The sequence below is a fragment of the Zosterops lateralis genome (genome assembly GCF_965231275.1).
Source record: "Zosterops lateralis genome assembly, chromosome: 33".
NCBI lineage: Eukaryota > Metazoa > Chordata > Aves > Passeriformes > Zosteropidae > Zosterops > Zosterops lateralis.
This window is the reverse complement of record NC_139793.1, coordinates 4,353,543-4,369,012: the sequence shown is the minus strand read 5'-3', so window position 1 is coordinate 4,369,012 and position 15,470 is coordinate 4,353,543. Positions and strand designations below refer to the sequence as shown.

Below are 15,470 nucleotides of genomic sequence, written 5' to 3'. Positions count from 1 at the left end.
AAAGGGCGGGAGGAAAAAAGGGCGGGAAAGTTGGCGCCCTCAGAGGGGTGAGGCGGCTCTGCGGGGACCGGGACCGGCCCGGGGATAGAACCGGGTCTGGGGGGTAAAACTGGGTCTGAGGGACAGAACCGGGTCTGAGAGAACCGGCCCCGGCCCGATCTGGGGCATCGAACCAGGTTTGAGGGGGCAGAACCGGGTCTGAGGGGGTAGAACCGGGTTTGGGGGAATAGAACCGGATCTGAGGGGGTAGAACTGGGTCTGAGGGACAGAACCGGGTCTGAGGGGTAAAACCGGGTCTGAGGGGGGATAGAACCGGGTCTGAGGGGGTCCTGCCCAGGTTTAGGGTCCCACCTACCCCAAGGGATTCTGCCCCTGGTTCAGGGTCTCCTCCCTGCCCAGCCCCTCATCCCCTTCTAGTCATGGCACCCCCAGGTTTTAACTCACAACCACCAAAACACCCCCAAAAATATATAAATATAACCCCAAATCTGTGGTTTATAAACCCAAGCCAACCCCTAAACCTTTTATTTTGCAGTACCTCGACACCCCCTCACCTCCCCGCCTGAGGGAGGAGAAAGAACTGCCAGAAAAAATGAGCTTTGACTTAAATAACTTTTTTATTTTTTTTTCCTTTGGTTTTTTATCTCATTTTTAATTTACACAATAAAAAAAAACACTTTCTGGCACCCGAGGGGAGGGGGGGCAGCAGATCCCTGAAGCGAAAGGCGACGGGCGAGGCTCCGTCAGCACGAGAGAGGCACCAAAACCGGGAGGATTTGCCCCAAAAAGGGCTGAGGGTGAGGCAGGGCAGGGACAGGGGGGCTTTGGCAAAGCTCGGGGGGGTCCTGTAGACCCTCACCCCACTCCCCATCCCGGCTTTTTTGCCAAAAAAAAAGCCAGAAAATGGGGAAAAACCGGCGCGGGGTGGTGGAAGGCACTGGGAGGGTCCGTCAGGCGAACATGGTGAGCTGGAGCCACTGGAGACAATGAGGAGGGTGAGGGACAAAGGGCAGGATGGGAGAGGAAATGAGGGAAAAACAAGAGGAAAAACAAGAGGAAGAGGAGATAAAGGAGGAGGAGGAGAAAGGAGGGAGAGGAGAAGGAGAAGAAGGAGGAGGAGGAAGAAGGGATGAAGAAAGTGAGGGAAAAACAAGAGGAGGAATGAGAGGAGGAGGAGAAAAAGGAGGAGAAGGAGAAAAAAGAGGAAGAGGAGAAAGAAGGAGGAGGAGAAAAAGGAGTAAAAAGAGGAGAAAAAGGAGGAGGAGGAGGAAGGGGAGCAGGAGGGGGTGAAGAAAGTGGGGGGAAAACAAGAGAAGGAGAGAGAGGAGAAAGAAGGAGGAAGAGAAGGAGAAAAAGAAGGAAGAGGAGAAAACGAGGAAGAGGAGGAGGAGAAAAAGGAAGAGGAGAAAGAAGAAAAGAAGAAAAAAAAAGGAGAAAGAAGGAGGGAGAGGAGAAAGGAGGAAGAGGAGCAGGAAAGGGTGAAGAAAGTTGGAGAAAAACAAGAGAAGGAGGGAGAGGAGGAGGAGAAAAAGGAGGAGGAGAAGAAAGAAGAAGAGGAGGAAGAAGAGAAGGAGGAAGGCCTGGAGCCCCCCCCAGCTGTACCTGCAGCAGGTCGAAGGTGACCACACCATCCTGATCCACGTCCATGGCTTGGAAAAACCCTGAGGGGAGGGACAAGGGTTGGGATTTGGAGGGGGGAAAAATCTATTTCTGAGGGAAAATGTGGCCGGGATGGGCGGGAAGGCCAAGATGGTCTGGGGTCGGGGTGGGAGGGATTGTTTGGGACCATTTGGGATTGGGGTGGGAAGGATCATTTGGGATAATTTCAGATTGTTTGGGACCATTTGGGATTGGGGTGGGAGGGATTGTTTGGGACCATTTGGGATTGAGGTGGGAAGGATTGTTTGGGATCATTTGGGACTGTTTGGGATTGTTTGAGACCATTTGGGATGGTTTGGGAAGGATTGTTTGGGGTCATTTGGGATTAGGGTGGAAAGGATCATTTGGGATGGTTTGGGACTGGGTGGGAAGGATCCTTTGGGATCCTTTGGGACGGTTTGGGGCAGTTCAGGACCCTGTGGGCGCTCACTGAACATGGTCTCCAGGCGCACGAGGCAGCAGACGAAGCTGTCGAAGTCCAGCGCCAGGTCGGGCTCGGCGTAGCGGGTGATGAGCAGCTCGTGCAGCCTCTTGTTGAGGCGGTACCCTGGGCCAGGGACAGCCAGGGGTCACCAGGGGTCACCAGGGGTCACCAGGGACAGCTTGGGGTCACCAGGGACAGCTTGGGGTCACCAGGGGACAGCAGGGATAGCCAGGGGTCACCAGGGAACAGCCTGGGGTCACCAGGGGATAGCCCAGGGGACAGCCCGGGGTCACCAAGGGACAGCTGAGGTCACCAGGGTCACCAGAGACAGTTCAGGGGTCACCGGGGACAGCCTGGGGTCACCAGGGGACAGCCTGGGGTCACTGGGGACAGTTCAGGGGTCACCGGGGACAGCCTGGGGTCACCAGGGGTCACTGGGGACAGTTCAGGGGTCACTGGGGACAGCTCAGGGGTCACCAGGGGACACCAGGAGACAGTTCAGGGGTCACCAAGGGACAGCCCAGGGGTCACCAGGGGACAGCCTGGGGTCACCAGGGGACACCAGGAGACAGTTCAGGGGTCACCAAGGGACAGCCCAGGGGTCACCAGGGGACAGCCTGGGGTCACCAGGGCCAGGGGAGGGGTCCCCAGGGTCACCTGCAGCCTCCAGCGCCAGGCGCAGCTCGTAGGCGCTGATGGAGCCCGACTTGTCCAGGTCAAACTTGCGGAAAATGCTCTGGGAGGAGCAGCCCCCCCAAAAAACGGGGGTCAGTGGTGAGGGGAGACCCCCCCAAAACACCCCAAAATGGGGCTCACCCATGAGAGACCCCAAAATCCCCCCAAAATGGGGCTCACCCATGAGAGAGACCCCAAAATACCCCCTAAAAACGGGTCACTCATGAGGAGACCCCCAAAATATCCCAAATGTACCCCCAAAATGGGGCTCACTCATGATAGAGACCCCAAAATCCCCCCAAAAATCTGGTCACTCATGAGAGAGACCCCAAAACACCCCCAATGTACCCCCAAAATCCCCCAAAATGGGGGTCACTTGTGAGAGGAGACCTCAAAACACCCCAATATGCCCCAAAATGGGGGTAACCCCTGACAGAGACCCCCAAGTCCCCCCACTGACCCCCAACCCCCCCACAACCCCTGTGACAGACCCCGTTGCCCCCCAGACCCACCAGGTAGTTGCGGATGCGGTTCCAGAGGATGTTGAACTCCACCAGCCCCAGTTTCCCGTTCCCGTCTTTCTGTGGGGTCGGGGTTAAGGAAAGGGGGGCTCCAGGGGGTCCCCCCAGCGCCCCCCCAGCCCAGCAGGGCCCCAGGATACGTCCATGAGGTTCACCATGCTCCGGCACGACTCCACGCTGAAGCCTTTGGTGCGCAGGTCTTTGTCTGCAGCGGGGAGGGTTTAAAGGGTTAATGAGGGACAGGGGTTAATGAGGGACAGGGGTTAATGAGGGACAGGGGTTAATGAGGGACAGGGGTTAATGAGCTTTAGGGGGTTAGCAAGGTTTAGGGGTTAACAAGGTTTGGGGGTTAATGAGGTTTGGGGATGTTAACGAGGTTTGGGGGGGTTAACGAGGTTTGGGAAGTTAACGAGGTTGGGGGGTTAATGAGAGACAGGGGTTAATGAGGTTTGGGGGTAAAAGAGATTTGGGGAGTTAATGAGGAACAGGGGTTAATGAGATTTGGGGGTGTTAACGAGGTTTGGGGGTTAATGAGGTTTGGGGAGTTAATGACGGACAGGGGTTAATGAGGTTTGGGGGGTTAGCAAGGTTTAGGGGTTAACAAGGTTTGGGGGTTAATGAGGAACAGGGGTTAATGAGGTTTGGGGATGTTAACGAGGTTTGGGGATGTTAACGAGGTTTGGGAAGTTAACAAGGTTGGGGGTTGATGAGGGATGGGGCTTAATGAGGTTTGGGGGTAAAAGAGATTTGGGGAGTTAATGACGGACAGGGGCTAACAAGGTTTGGGGGTTAACGAGAGACAGGGGTTTACAAGGTTTGGGGGTTAACAAGTTTTGGGGTTAATGAGGTTTGGGGTACTAATGAGGTTTGGAGCATTAACGAAATTTGGGGTGTTAATGAGGTTTGGGGGTTAACAAAGTCTGGGGGGTTAATGAGGGGCAGGGGTTAATGAGGGACAGGGGTTAACGAGGTTTGGGGTTAATGAGGGACGGGTTAATGAGGTTTGGGGTTAACGAGGTTTGGGGTTAATTGGGGAGGAGCCCCAGCCCCAGCCAGGCTCACGTTTGGCGATGATGCGGTTTAGGATGGTCTGGAGCTCGGTGACGCTGATCTCCTGGTCCTGGGGAGGGGACACGGGGGGTGGGCCTGGTGTCACCAACGGGTGGTGACGTCATCGGCCACCAGTGATGTCATGGCCAACCAATGATGTCATCAACTACCAATGATGTCATGGCCAACCAGTGATGTCATGGCCAACCAATGACGTCATCAACAACAATGATGTCACGGCCAACCAATTATGTCACGGCCAACTAATAATGTAACAGCCAACCAATGGCATTACAGGCAACTAATGACATCACTGCCAGGCAATGACATCATCAACCAATGTGACATCACCACCAACCAATGGGGTCACGGCCAATCATCAATGTCACAGCCACGATGTCACTGTCCCCTTACCGGCCCCGCCAGCTGCCTGAAGAGCTGCTTGAAGTTCTCATCGATTTCTCCCTCTGACAGGATTTTCTGGGGGAAAAAATGCCCATTTTGGTAATGGGGCCCTGCCCTGGTGCCCCCCAGGCCCCTCATCCCCCCAGGACTGACCTCGTCCGGCAGCGTGGCCTGGATCTTGTCGTCCATCTCTCTGTGGAGAGAGGAAGGGCGGGGTCAGGGCGGGGCCAGGGTGGGGTCAGGGCAGGGTTTAGGCAGGCTCAGGGCGGGGTGTGGCCAGGCTGGAGTCAGGGCAGGGTCATGGCAGGGTTAAGGCAGGGTCAGGGCAGGGCCAGGGTGGAGTCAGGGCAGGGTTAAAGCAGGTTCAAGGCAGGGTTCAGGGCGGGGTCAGGTCAGGTACAAGGTGGGGTCAGGGTTAGGGTCAGGGTGGGGTCAGGGGGGAGTCAGGGCAGGGTTAAACCAGGTTCAAGGCAGGGCTCAGGGTGGGGTCAAGGCAGGGTTTAGGCAGGCTCAGGGCAGGGCCAGGGTGGGGTCAGGGTGTGGTCAGGGCAGGGTTAAAGCAGGTTCAAGGCAGGGTTCAGGGTGGGGTCACGGCAGGGTTAAGGCAGGGTTTAGGCAGGCTCATGGCAGGGTGTGGCCAGGCTGGGGTCAGGATGGGTTAAGGCAGGCTCAGGGCGGGGCCAGGGTGGGGTCACAGCAGGGTTAAGGCAGGCTCAGGGCGGGGTGTGGCCAGGCTGGGGTCAGGGCAGGGTCATGGCAGGGTTAAGGCAGGGTCAGGGCGGGGCCAGGGTGGGGTCAGGGCGGGGTTTAGGCAGGCTCATGGCAGGGTGTGGCCAGGCTGGGGTCAGGATGGGTTAAGGCAGGGTCAGGGCAGGGTTTAGGCAGGCTCAGGGCGGGGTGTGGCCAGGCTGGGGTCAGGGCAGGGTCAGGGCAGGGTTAAGGCAGGGTCAGGGCGGGGCCAGGGTGGGGTCATAGCAGGGTTTAGGCAGGCTCATGGCAGGGTGTGGCCAGGCTGGGGTCAGGGCAGGGTCAGGGCAGGGTTAAGGCAGGGTCAGGGCGGGGCCAGGGTGGGGTCATAGCAGGGTTTAGGCAGGCTCATGGCAGGGTGTGGCCAGGCTGGGGTCAGGATGGGTTAAGGCAGGGTCAGGGCAGGGTTTAGGCAGGCTCAGGGCGGGGTGTGGCCAGGCTGGGGTCAGGGCAGGGTCATGACAAGGTTAAGGCAGGGTCAGGGCGGGGCCAGGGTGGGGTCAGGGCGGGGTTTAGGCAGGCTCATGGCAGGGTGTGGCCAGGCTGGGGTCATGACAAGGTTAAGGCAGGGTCAGGCAGGGTCAGGCCAGTCTCAGCTCATCAGCACTAACGAGGCAGCCCTGCTCACTCTCTCTCACACTCACTCGGTGCCCGCCCTCTTCTCGGAGAAGACGCGCAGCACGAAGTCGCCCTCCCTGTTGGGCTCGAAGGTGGAGGGCACCACGATGTACTCGCCGGGCGGGAGGCGGAACCGCGTGCTCACCTCGCGCAGGTTGATGAACTGCTCCGAGCGCGCCCGCGACGCGTTGGCCAGGAAGAACTCCCGCTTCAGGTGCACCCCCGAGCGCCCCACGTACTGCGGGCACCGCGGCACGGAACGCTCCAGAACCGCCCCGGGAACTGCCCCCAGAACCACCCCAGGAACGTTCCAGAACCGCCCCAGGAACTACCCCGGGAACGTTCCAGAACTGCCCCAGGAACGTTCCAGAACTGCTCCGGGAACAGCCTCAGGAACGTTCTAGAACCGCCCCAGAAATGGCCCCAAAAACGGCCCCAGGAATGTTCCAGAACTGCCCTGGGAATGGCCCCAGGAATGTTTCAGAACCACCCCAGGAATTGCCCCGGGAACATTCCAGAATTGCCCCAGGAATGTTCCAGATCCACCCCGGGAACAGCCCCAGGAATGTTCCAGAACTACCCCTGGAACAGCCTCAGGAACGTTCCAGAACTGCCCCGGGAACGGCCTCAGGAACGTTCCAGAACTGCCCGGGAACGGCCTCAGGAACGTTCCAGAACCGCCCCGGGAACAGCTCTGGGAACTGCCCCCAAAACGGCCCCAGGAACGTTCCAGAACCGCCCTGGGAATGGCCCCGGGAATGGCCCCCAGAATGTTCCAGAACTGCCCCCGGAATGGCCCCAGGACGCCCTGCCTGGCCCAGGCTGTGCCGTACCCACCTCAGGAGGGACCTGTGGGGAGAGAGGGGACACCAGGTGAGCCCAGGTGACTCTGATCAACCCAAATTAACACCAGCTGACCCCCAGCTAACCCCAGGTTACCCCACTGGACTCCAGTTGAAGCCAATGGACCCCAATTAATGCCAATTAACCCCAGTTGACCCCAGTTGATCCCAGTTGATCCCAGTTGGCCCCAGTTGATGCTGGTTGACCCCAGTTGATCCCAGTCAATGGTGGTTGACCCCAGTTAACCCCAGTTGATCCCAGTTGGCCCCAGTTGATTCCAGTTGACCCCAGTCAACTCCAGTTGACCCCAGTCAATGCTGGTTGACCCCAGTTGATCCCAGTTAACCCCAGTTGACCCCAGTCAATGCTGGCTGACCCCAGTCAATGCTGGCTGACCCCAGTCAATCCCAGCTGACCCCAGTCGATCCCAGCTGACCCCAGCCGACGCCGTTACCTCATAGACGGCGAAGCCAATGGTCTCCATGTCCTTGCCGAGGCGGCGCTCGCGGCGTCGGTGCTTCTGCATCAGCGCCAGCAGGAAACTGCAGCCGGGCTCGCGCCCACCATCCTCATCCCTGTCATCATCCACCTCCTCCAGATGGATCTTGAACTGGGGGTTGATCCAGAAAGTGGCTGCAGGAGAGGGGACAGAGGAGGCTCAGCCCAGGGGGATCCAGGCCTGGAGAACCCGGGGTGAACAGGGACAGAGGAGGCTCAGCTCAGGGGGATCCAGGCCTGGAGAACCCGGGGCAAATGGGGACAGAGGAGGCTCAGCTCAGGGGGATCCAGGCCTGGAGAACTCGGGGTGAACGGGGACAGAGGAGGCTCAGCTCGGGGGGATCCAGGCTCAGTGAACAGGGCTCAGTTCAGGGGGATCCAGGCCTGGGGTTAACAGGGACAGAGGAGGCTCAGCTCAGGGGGATCCAGGCCTGGAGAACCCGGGGTGAACAGGGACAGAGGAGGCTCAGCTCAGGGGATCCAGGCTCAGTGAACCCGGGGTTAACAAGGACAGAGGAGGCTCAGCCCAGGGGGATCCAGGCCCAGTGAACAGGGACAGAGGAGGCTCAGCTCGGGGGGATCCAGGCTCAGTGAACAGGGACAGAGGAGGCTCAGCTCAGGGGGATCCAGGCCTGGAGAACCCGGGGTGAACAGGGACAGAGGAGGCTCAGCTCAGGGGATCCAGGCTCAGTGAACCCGGGGTTAACAAGGACAGAGGAGGCTCAGCCCAGGGGGATCCAGGCCCAGGGTGAACAGGGCTCAGCTCAGGGGGATCCAGGCCCAGTGAACCCTGTGCCATCCCCAGCACACACCGGGGTAGTTCCGGCAGCCGCCCGCGGTGCTCCCGCGCCGCCACGTCCCGTCGTAGAGCTGCGTGTTCCACTTGCGGAACTTGCGGGACTGCAGCGCGTCGGGGGTCAGGTTGCAGATCTCCAGGCGGGTGAATTCCCGCAGGAAATCGCGGAAGGACATCCTGTGGGGAGGGTCTGGTCTTGGTTTTGTTTTCTGGGGCATCAAACGGGTGGGGAAAGGGGGTTGGGGGTTGAGGTTTTGTTACCAGAATTCGCCGTCTTCCATCTTGACCATGAGCTGTTGGCGCAGCCCCGGCTCCACTGAGTGCCACTCGGCTGAGCTGGGGGGACACGGGGTCAGGGGGGACAGGGGGGACAAGCGAGGTCAGTGGGGACAGGGGGACAACGAGGACAGTGGGGTCAGTGGGGACAGTGGGGATGGCAGGGACAGAGGGGACAACGGGGTCAGTGGGGTCAATGGGGTCAACAGGGACAGGGGGGACAGAGGGGACATCAGGGACAGTGATGTCAGCAAGGACAGTGGGGACAACAGGGACAGTGGGGACAATGGGGACAGCGGGTCAGCAGGGACAATGGGGTCAGCAGAGACAACAGGGTCAGTGGGGACAATGAGGACAGTGGGATCAGTGGGAACAGAGGGGTCATTGCGGACAGTGGGGACAGCAGGGTCAGGGAGGTCAGTAGGGACAAATGGGGTCAGTGGGGTCAGCGAGGACAGAGGGGACAATGAGGTCAGCAGGGACAATGGGGTCAGTGGGGACAGTGGGGACAGCAGGGACAGTGGGGTCAAGTGGGGTCAGTGGGGACAAGCAGGGACAGTGGGGACAGCAGGGACAGAGGGGTCAGCAGGGTCAGCAGGGACAATGGGGACAGTGGGGACAGCAGGGATAACAGGGTCAGTGAGGACAAGCAGGGTCAGCAGGGTCAATGGGGTCAGCAGGGTCAGTGGGGTCAGCAGGGCCACAGCCCAGGCCGTCACCCCTAACGAGCCCCGCACTAACGAAGCCTCACCCGTCGCTCCAGGCCCCCGTCCACTCCACCTCCCCCCAGGGGTTCCGCATCCGGATCAGCTCCAGGGCCTGCCCTCGGTACGGGATCTGTGTGTGGACAGCACCATCAGGGCTGCACCCAAAACCCCCCATTTCCACCCCAGAACCGGCCCCAAAGCCTCACCTGCTTGGCTCCAGTCACCGAATAGGCGTGACCCTTCACCAGCTTCTTGAAGGTCACGGCCTCCATGTCGAAGGCGCTGGTGATCTGTGAGAACCCACCGAGGGCGTCACTAAGGAAACAACCCCAATCCCGCCCGTTTCCCCCCCAAAAACCCCTCAAGTTGTTGATTTCTCACATCGATGGAGCAGCCCAGCAGGGAGCCGCGCTCCAGGGCCTTGAGGATGATCTGGTAGAGGTCGGCCGGGGGCCGGCGCAGGTCGAACCACTCGGTGACGCCGCCCGTGAAATCCTCGAAGCCCTCGGAGGTGCTGCCCCCTGACAGAGCCTCGTAGCACCCGTTCACCCTGCGGGAGCACCCAAAGGTGGGGGTTTTATCCCAAAAAAACGGGGCGCAGGAGGAGGGGAGGGGCCGTACTTGGCGTAGGCTTTTTCCAGCAGAGCGCTCCAGAACTCGGAGCCCTCGGCCGAGTGCACAAAGAGCAGCTTCCCGTCCTTGGTGGGCAGGAAATCGTCCACCACCACGTCCAGCCACTCGCCAAACTGCCAGATCTGGGGGAAAACGGGGAAGAATCTCCCAGCTCTACTCAAGGAAGTAGATTTTTGGGGAGAAAACAGCCAATTTTGGGTCCCACGAGGCAGGAAAGAGGTGTTGTCATAATGGGAGGGAAAGTGAGGAAATTGAGGGAGAAAATAGTGGAGGATTCTCCCAAAAATTGGATCAAAATGGTGAAGGGAATTCTTAAAATGTTAGAGGGGAGGGTCACCCTGAGATTGAAGAGTGGAGCCCCAAAATTGTGAGGAATGGTCAAGGGGAGGTGTAAAAAAAGGTGAAAACGGCCCCAAAATGGTGTGAGAACCTCTCAGAATGACAAGAGGCCTGAAGTGATGGAGGGAGTCACAAAAAAGTGGGATTTCCACTAAAAACGGACAAGGGGAGCCCCAAAAAATTGGGATTTCCATTCAAAATGGCCAAGGTGACCCCAAAACATTGGGATTTCCACCAAAAACTCAAGGAGAGCCCTGAAATGTTGGAATTTCCATTAAAATGGACAAGGGGAGCCCCAAAACATTGAGATTTCCCCTGAAAATGGCTGAAGTGACCCCAAAATGTTGGGATTTTCCCCAAAAGTGGCCGTGGGGAGCCCCAAAACGTTGGGATTTCCATTAAAAATGGGCAAGAGGAGCCCCAAAATGTTGGGATTTCCACCCAAAACAGCCCAGGGGAGCCCCAAAACATTGGGATTTCCCCCGAAAACCTCCAAAGGGAGCCCCAAAACATTGGGATTTTCACCCAAAATGGCCAAGGTGACCCCAAAACATTGGGATTTCCCCCCAAAAATGGCTGAGGGGAGCCCCAAAATGTTGGGAATTCCCCCAAAAGTGACCAAGGGGATCTCTAGGCCCGAGTTTCCTGACCTGGAAGTGGAAGATCCCGGCGTAGCCCTGCTGGAAGCTCTGCCCGTGCGGCACCACCCGGTGCAGGAGGGTCTCGTTGAGCGTCAGCGACGCGATGGCCGCCAGCAGCCAACAGTCACCTGGGAGGGGAAAAAATGACAAATTACAGCCGGGAAAAGCACCAAATTCCAGCCAGGAAAAGCACCAAATTCCAGCCAAAAAACCCACCAAATTCCAGCCAAAAACCCACCAAATTCCAGCCAAAAAACCCACCAAATTCCAGCCAAAACCAAGTGAAAATTCCTGACAAAACCCTGACAAAATCCCTGATAAAACCCTGACAAATTCCTGACAAAATTCCTGACAAAACCCTGAGAAAATTTCTGAGAAAATCCCTGACAAAACCCTGACAAAACCCTGACAAAACCCTGACAAAATCCCTGAGAAAATTCCTGACAAAACCAAGTGAAAATTCCTGACAAAACCCTGACAAAATTCTGACAAAACCCTGACAAAATCCCTGACAAAATTCCTGACAAAATTCCCCAAAAAAACCTCACAAATTTAGGGGAAAAAGGACAAGGAATCCTCACCCAGAGCTCCCTGACAGATGTCAGTCCGTGTGGCTCCATCCACTATAAACTGCGGCCGCGGGCACAACTCCTGAAAGGAGAAAAACCCAAAAAAATAAATCAGGATATTAATTCAAGATATTAACTGAGAATATTAATTCAGGATATTAACTGAGAATATTAATTCAAGATATTAACTGAGAATATTAATTCAGGATACTAATTCAGGATATTAATTCAGAATATTAATTCAGAATATGAATTGAGGATATGAATTGAGGATATGAATTGAGAATATGAATTGAGGATATGAATTGAGAATATGAATTGAGGATACTAATTCAGGCTATTGATTCAGGATATTAATTCAAGATATTAATTGAGGATATTAATTGACAATATTAATTGAGGATATGAATTCAGGATACTAATTCAGGCTATTAATTCAGGATATTAATTCAAGATATTGAGTATATTAATTGAGAATATTAATTGGCAATATTAATTGAGGATATTAATTCAGGATATTAACTACGGATATTAATTGAGAATATTAATTCAGGCTATTAATTCAATGTATTAATTCAGGCTATTAATTGATAATATTAATTCAGGCTATTAATTGAGGATATTAATTCAAGATATGAATTGAGGATATGGATTGAGAATACGAATTGAGGATATGAATTCAAGATATTAATTGAGGATATTAATTGACAATATTAATTCAGGATATTAACTAGGGATATTAATTGAGAATATTAATTCAGGCTATTAATTGAGAATATTAATTCAGACTATTAATTCGAGACATTAATTGAGGATATTGAGGATATTAATTCAGGCTGTTCACAGAGGATTTTATTTTCGAAGAGGAGGACTCCGAGCTCACCGTGGGCCGTTTCCACTGCACCCCGCGGGTTTTGGACGAGCCCGGGCCCAGCTCGCGGAACCCCAGCGAGGAGGGGGCCGGGGGGAACGTGGGGTCCCTGAACAGGGTCCCCGAGCGCCGACACTCCTCGGCCAGGAGCCCGAAATCCTGGCCCAGGTAGCGCAGGGCGTTGTGGTGCCGGCCCAGCCCCAGCTCCGCCTTGGCCCGTTGGTGCCGAACCTGCGCCGAGACCCCCGTGCAGAACACGGGCACCACCGCCGGCTCCGCCATCCTGGGGGGAGAGGGGGAGAGGGGTGGGCTTTGGGGGGGTTTGGGGGGATTTGGGGGTTTTGGAGGAGGATTTGGGGCTTTTCGGGGGGATTTGGGACAAACACACTCAGGATTTGGGGCGAATGGGGGTGAGGGTTTGGGGAGATCTGGGGGGATTTGGGGGGAATGGGGATGAGGGTTTGGGGGGATTTGGAGGGAGAAAACATGTTTGGGGTTTGGGGGGATGAGGATGAGGGTTTGGGGGTTTTTGAGAGGGATTTGGGGGGTTTGGAGGGGGGTTTGGGGCTTTTGGGGGGATTTGGGACAAACACACTCAGGATTTGGGGCGAATGGGGGTGAGGGTTTGGGGGGATTTGGGGGTTTTGGAGGGGGAAACATGTTTGGGGTTCAGGGGAAATGGGGGTGAGGGTTTGGGGAGATCTGGGGGGATTTGGGGGGAAGTGGGGGTGAGGGTTTGGGGGAGTTTGAGGGGAAATGGGGGTGAAGGTCCAGGGAAAATTTGGGGGTTTTGAAGGGGAAACATGTTTGGGGTTTGGGGGGAAATGGAGTTGAGATCTGGGGGGAATTTGGGGTTTTTTGAGGGAGAAGCATGTTTGGGGTTTGAGGGGAATGGAGGTGAGGGTTTGGGAGGATTTGGGGGGGAATGGGGGGAAATTGTAGGTTTTGGAGGGGGAAACAAGCTTGGGATTCAGGGGGAAGGAGTGAGAAGGGTGTGCTATATGGGAATTAGGGTTTTGGGGTTTTTTCAGAGGGATTTGGGGAAAACTCGTTCAGGATTTGGGGGGAAGAGGGGATGAGGGTCTGGGGGGGAATTTGGGGTTTGAGGGGAAAACATGCTCAGGATTTGAGGGGAAAGAGGAGTGAGGGGCCAGGAGGAAATTGGGTTTTTTTGAGAGGGATTTGGGGAAAACACCCTCGGGATTTGGGGTGAAGAGGGGCTGAGAGGGGTGTGCTGCAGGGGATGGGGGTCTGGGAGGGGGATTTGGGGTTTTGGGGGAGGATTTGGGGTTTAGGGGGCAAATAGGAGATTTCCCCCCCAGATTCAGAGTCCTGCCCGTGTCAGTTTGGAGGAAATGGGGCGATTTTGCTGAGAGGAGCCTGAGGCTGTTTTGGGGTAAAAACCCCAGAATTTTGGGGGGCAGGGAACCTCCCAGGCCCCAGATCTCGGGGTTTCCCCTGGAAATGGCCCCGTCGGGGTAAAATCCTGATAATTCTGACCCGGAACAGCCCCAAGGCTGAGGAAACCGGGGGAAACTGCCCCAAACTGGTCGTGCAGGTCGAGGTGTGGCTGCACAGCCCCAGGTCCAACCCCCGGGGCCTTCCCCGAGCCCTGGGGAGCTTCATTAACCATCGGGGTGGTTAATTAAGCACTTGGCATGTTAATTAAACGCTAATCAGAGCCACCGAGGAGTGACAGAGCTGGGAGAGGGGTGGGGGCAGTGAAACCCCCCCTGAATGAGGCAAAATATGGGGGGTTTTGTCACCCCCAAACCCTCCTGGGGTGAAAGGTCAGGGACACCCCAAAACCGCCCAAATTAATCCCAAAAACGCCCAAATTAACCCCCAAAACACCCAAATTAACCCCCAAAACACCCAAATTAATCCCAAAACCGCCCAAATTAACCCCAAAAACGCCCAAATTAACCCCAAAATGGGTCTGAAGGGGGAGCCCAACCCACCCCCCTCCCCTCCTGGGGGTCCCCCCAGTTCTCTGTGCCCCCCACGTACGTTTTTGGGGTGAGCTGGACCAAAATCTCCTTTTTTCAGCCCGTTTTGGGTGCCCCGAGCCCCGGCAGGTGCCGCGGGGTGAGGAGGGGCCTCCAGCCGCCACTTCTGGGGAGGAGGAGAATTCAAATCCACCAAAAAACCCACCAAAAAACCAACAACAGCCACAGCAACGCCCATTCCCCCTCCCCGGGGCGGCTCCGACACCCCCAAAATCCCTTTTTTGGATAAAAAAAGGGCTCGGGGGGGGGCTGAGGTGGGGAAGACCCTTCAGTTCCCTCCCCTTTATCAGCTCCGGGAAGGTTCCAGGGGAGCTTTTTGCCCGTTTTTCTGGGTTTTTGCCCCATTTTTCCGGGTTTTTGCTCATTTTCCCTGGTTTTTGCCCCACTTTTTTCGGCTTTTTGCCCCCTTTTCCAGAGTTTTTTACCCCATTTCCCGGGTTTTTTTTTCCCCCTCTTTTCCCGTTTTTTTTACCCCATTTTCCCGCGGTTTTTTTACCCCATTTCCTCCTTTTTTTACCCCATTTTCTCGAGTTTTTCTGCCCTTTTTCCCCCGTTTTTTTTGCCCATTTTCCTGGGTTTTCCCCCCCATTTCCCAGGTTTTTTTTGCCCCATTTTTCCCATTTGTTTGCCCCCTTTCCCCGTTTTTTTTCCCCCATTTTCCACAGCTTTTTTTTCCCCACTTTCCCAGCTTTTTACCCCATTTTTCCGGGTTTTTACCCCATTTCCCCAGTATTTTTGTCCCATTTTCCCCAGTTTTTTCCCCTTTTTCCCCATTTTTACCCCATTTCCCCGTGTTTTTTCCCCGTGTTTTTTCCCCATTTCCCCGTGTTTTTACCCCATTTTTTCCCATTTTCTCCCCATTTCCCCGTGTTTTTACCCCATTTCCCCCCATTTTTTCCCCATTTCCCCGTGTTTTTTCCCCCTCCCGAGTTGTGTAAGCCCCGGGCTCCCCCGGGCTGGGCTGGGGTCGCTCCCGCTGTGTCCCCGCTGTCCCCGCTGTCCCCTCCCGGGCCCGGTACCTGTGTCCCTGCGGGGGCGGCGCTCCCAGGACAGGCCGGGGCTGTGTTTTGGGGTGAAGAAAAGCCGATAAAAGGGAATTTCTCACCCCAAACTTCCCGGAGCAGGAAGGCGAGGCCGCCCCCGCCCCCCCCCCCCCCCCGAGACTCCTCCCTGCGCCGCTCCCTCCCTG

The 15,470-nt window shown here is 56.2% G+C and overlaps 1 protein-coding gene across 1 annotated transcript; it reads right to left on the bottom strand.

The window, feature by feature from the left end:
* Nucleotides 1–532: 532 nt before the first annotated feature.
* Nucleotides 533–15,428, bottom strand: CAPN1 (calpain 1). Its single transcript, XM_083881431.1, has 23 exons — nucleotides 15,301–15,428; nucleotides 14,283–14,387; nucleotides 12,285–12,555; nucleotides 11,414–11,483; nucleotides 10,842–10,960; nucleotides 9,841–9,974; nucleotides 9,601–9,769; nucleotides 9,426–9,509; nucleotides 9,264–9,349; nucleotides 8,498–8,572; nucleotides 8,253–8,413; nucleotides 7,397–7,575; nucleotides 6,937–6,948; nucleotides 6,126–6,337; nucleotides 4,888–4,927; nucleotides 4,744–4,809; nucleotides 4,342–4,399; nucleotides 3,420–3,484; nucleotides 3,271–3,339; nucleotides 2,741–2,819; nucleotides 2,090–2,206; nucleotides 1,603–1,661; nucleotides 533–977 (listed from the first exon to the last, which is right to left on the bottom strand). Exons 3-23 carry the CDS (start codon nucleotides 12,552–12,554, stop codon nucleotides 951–953), a joined length of 2,151 nt encoding a protein of 716 aa, XP_083737557.1. The 5' UTR covers nucleotide 12,555; nucleotides 14,283–14,387; nucleotides 15,301–15,428; the 3' UTR covers nucleotides 533–950.
* Between the last annotated feature and the right edge of the window lie 42 nt (nucleotides 15,429–15,470).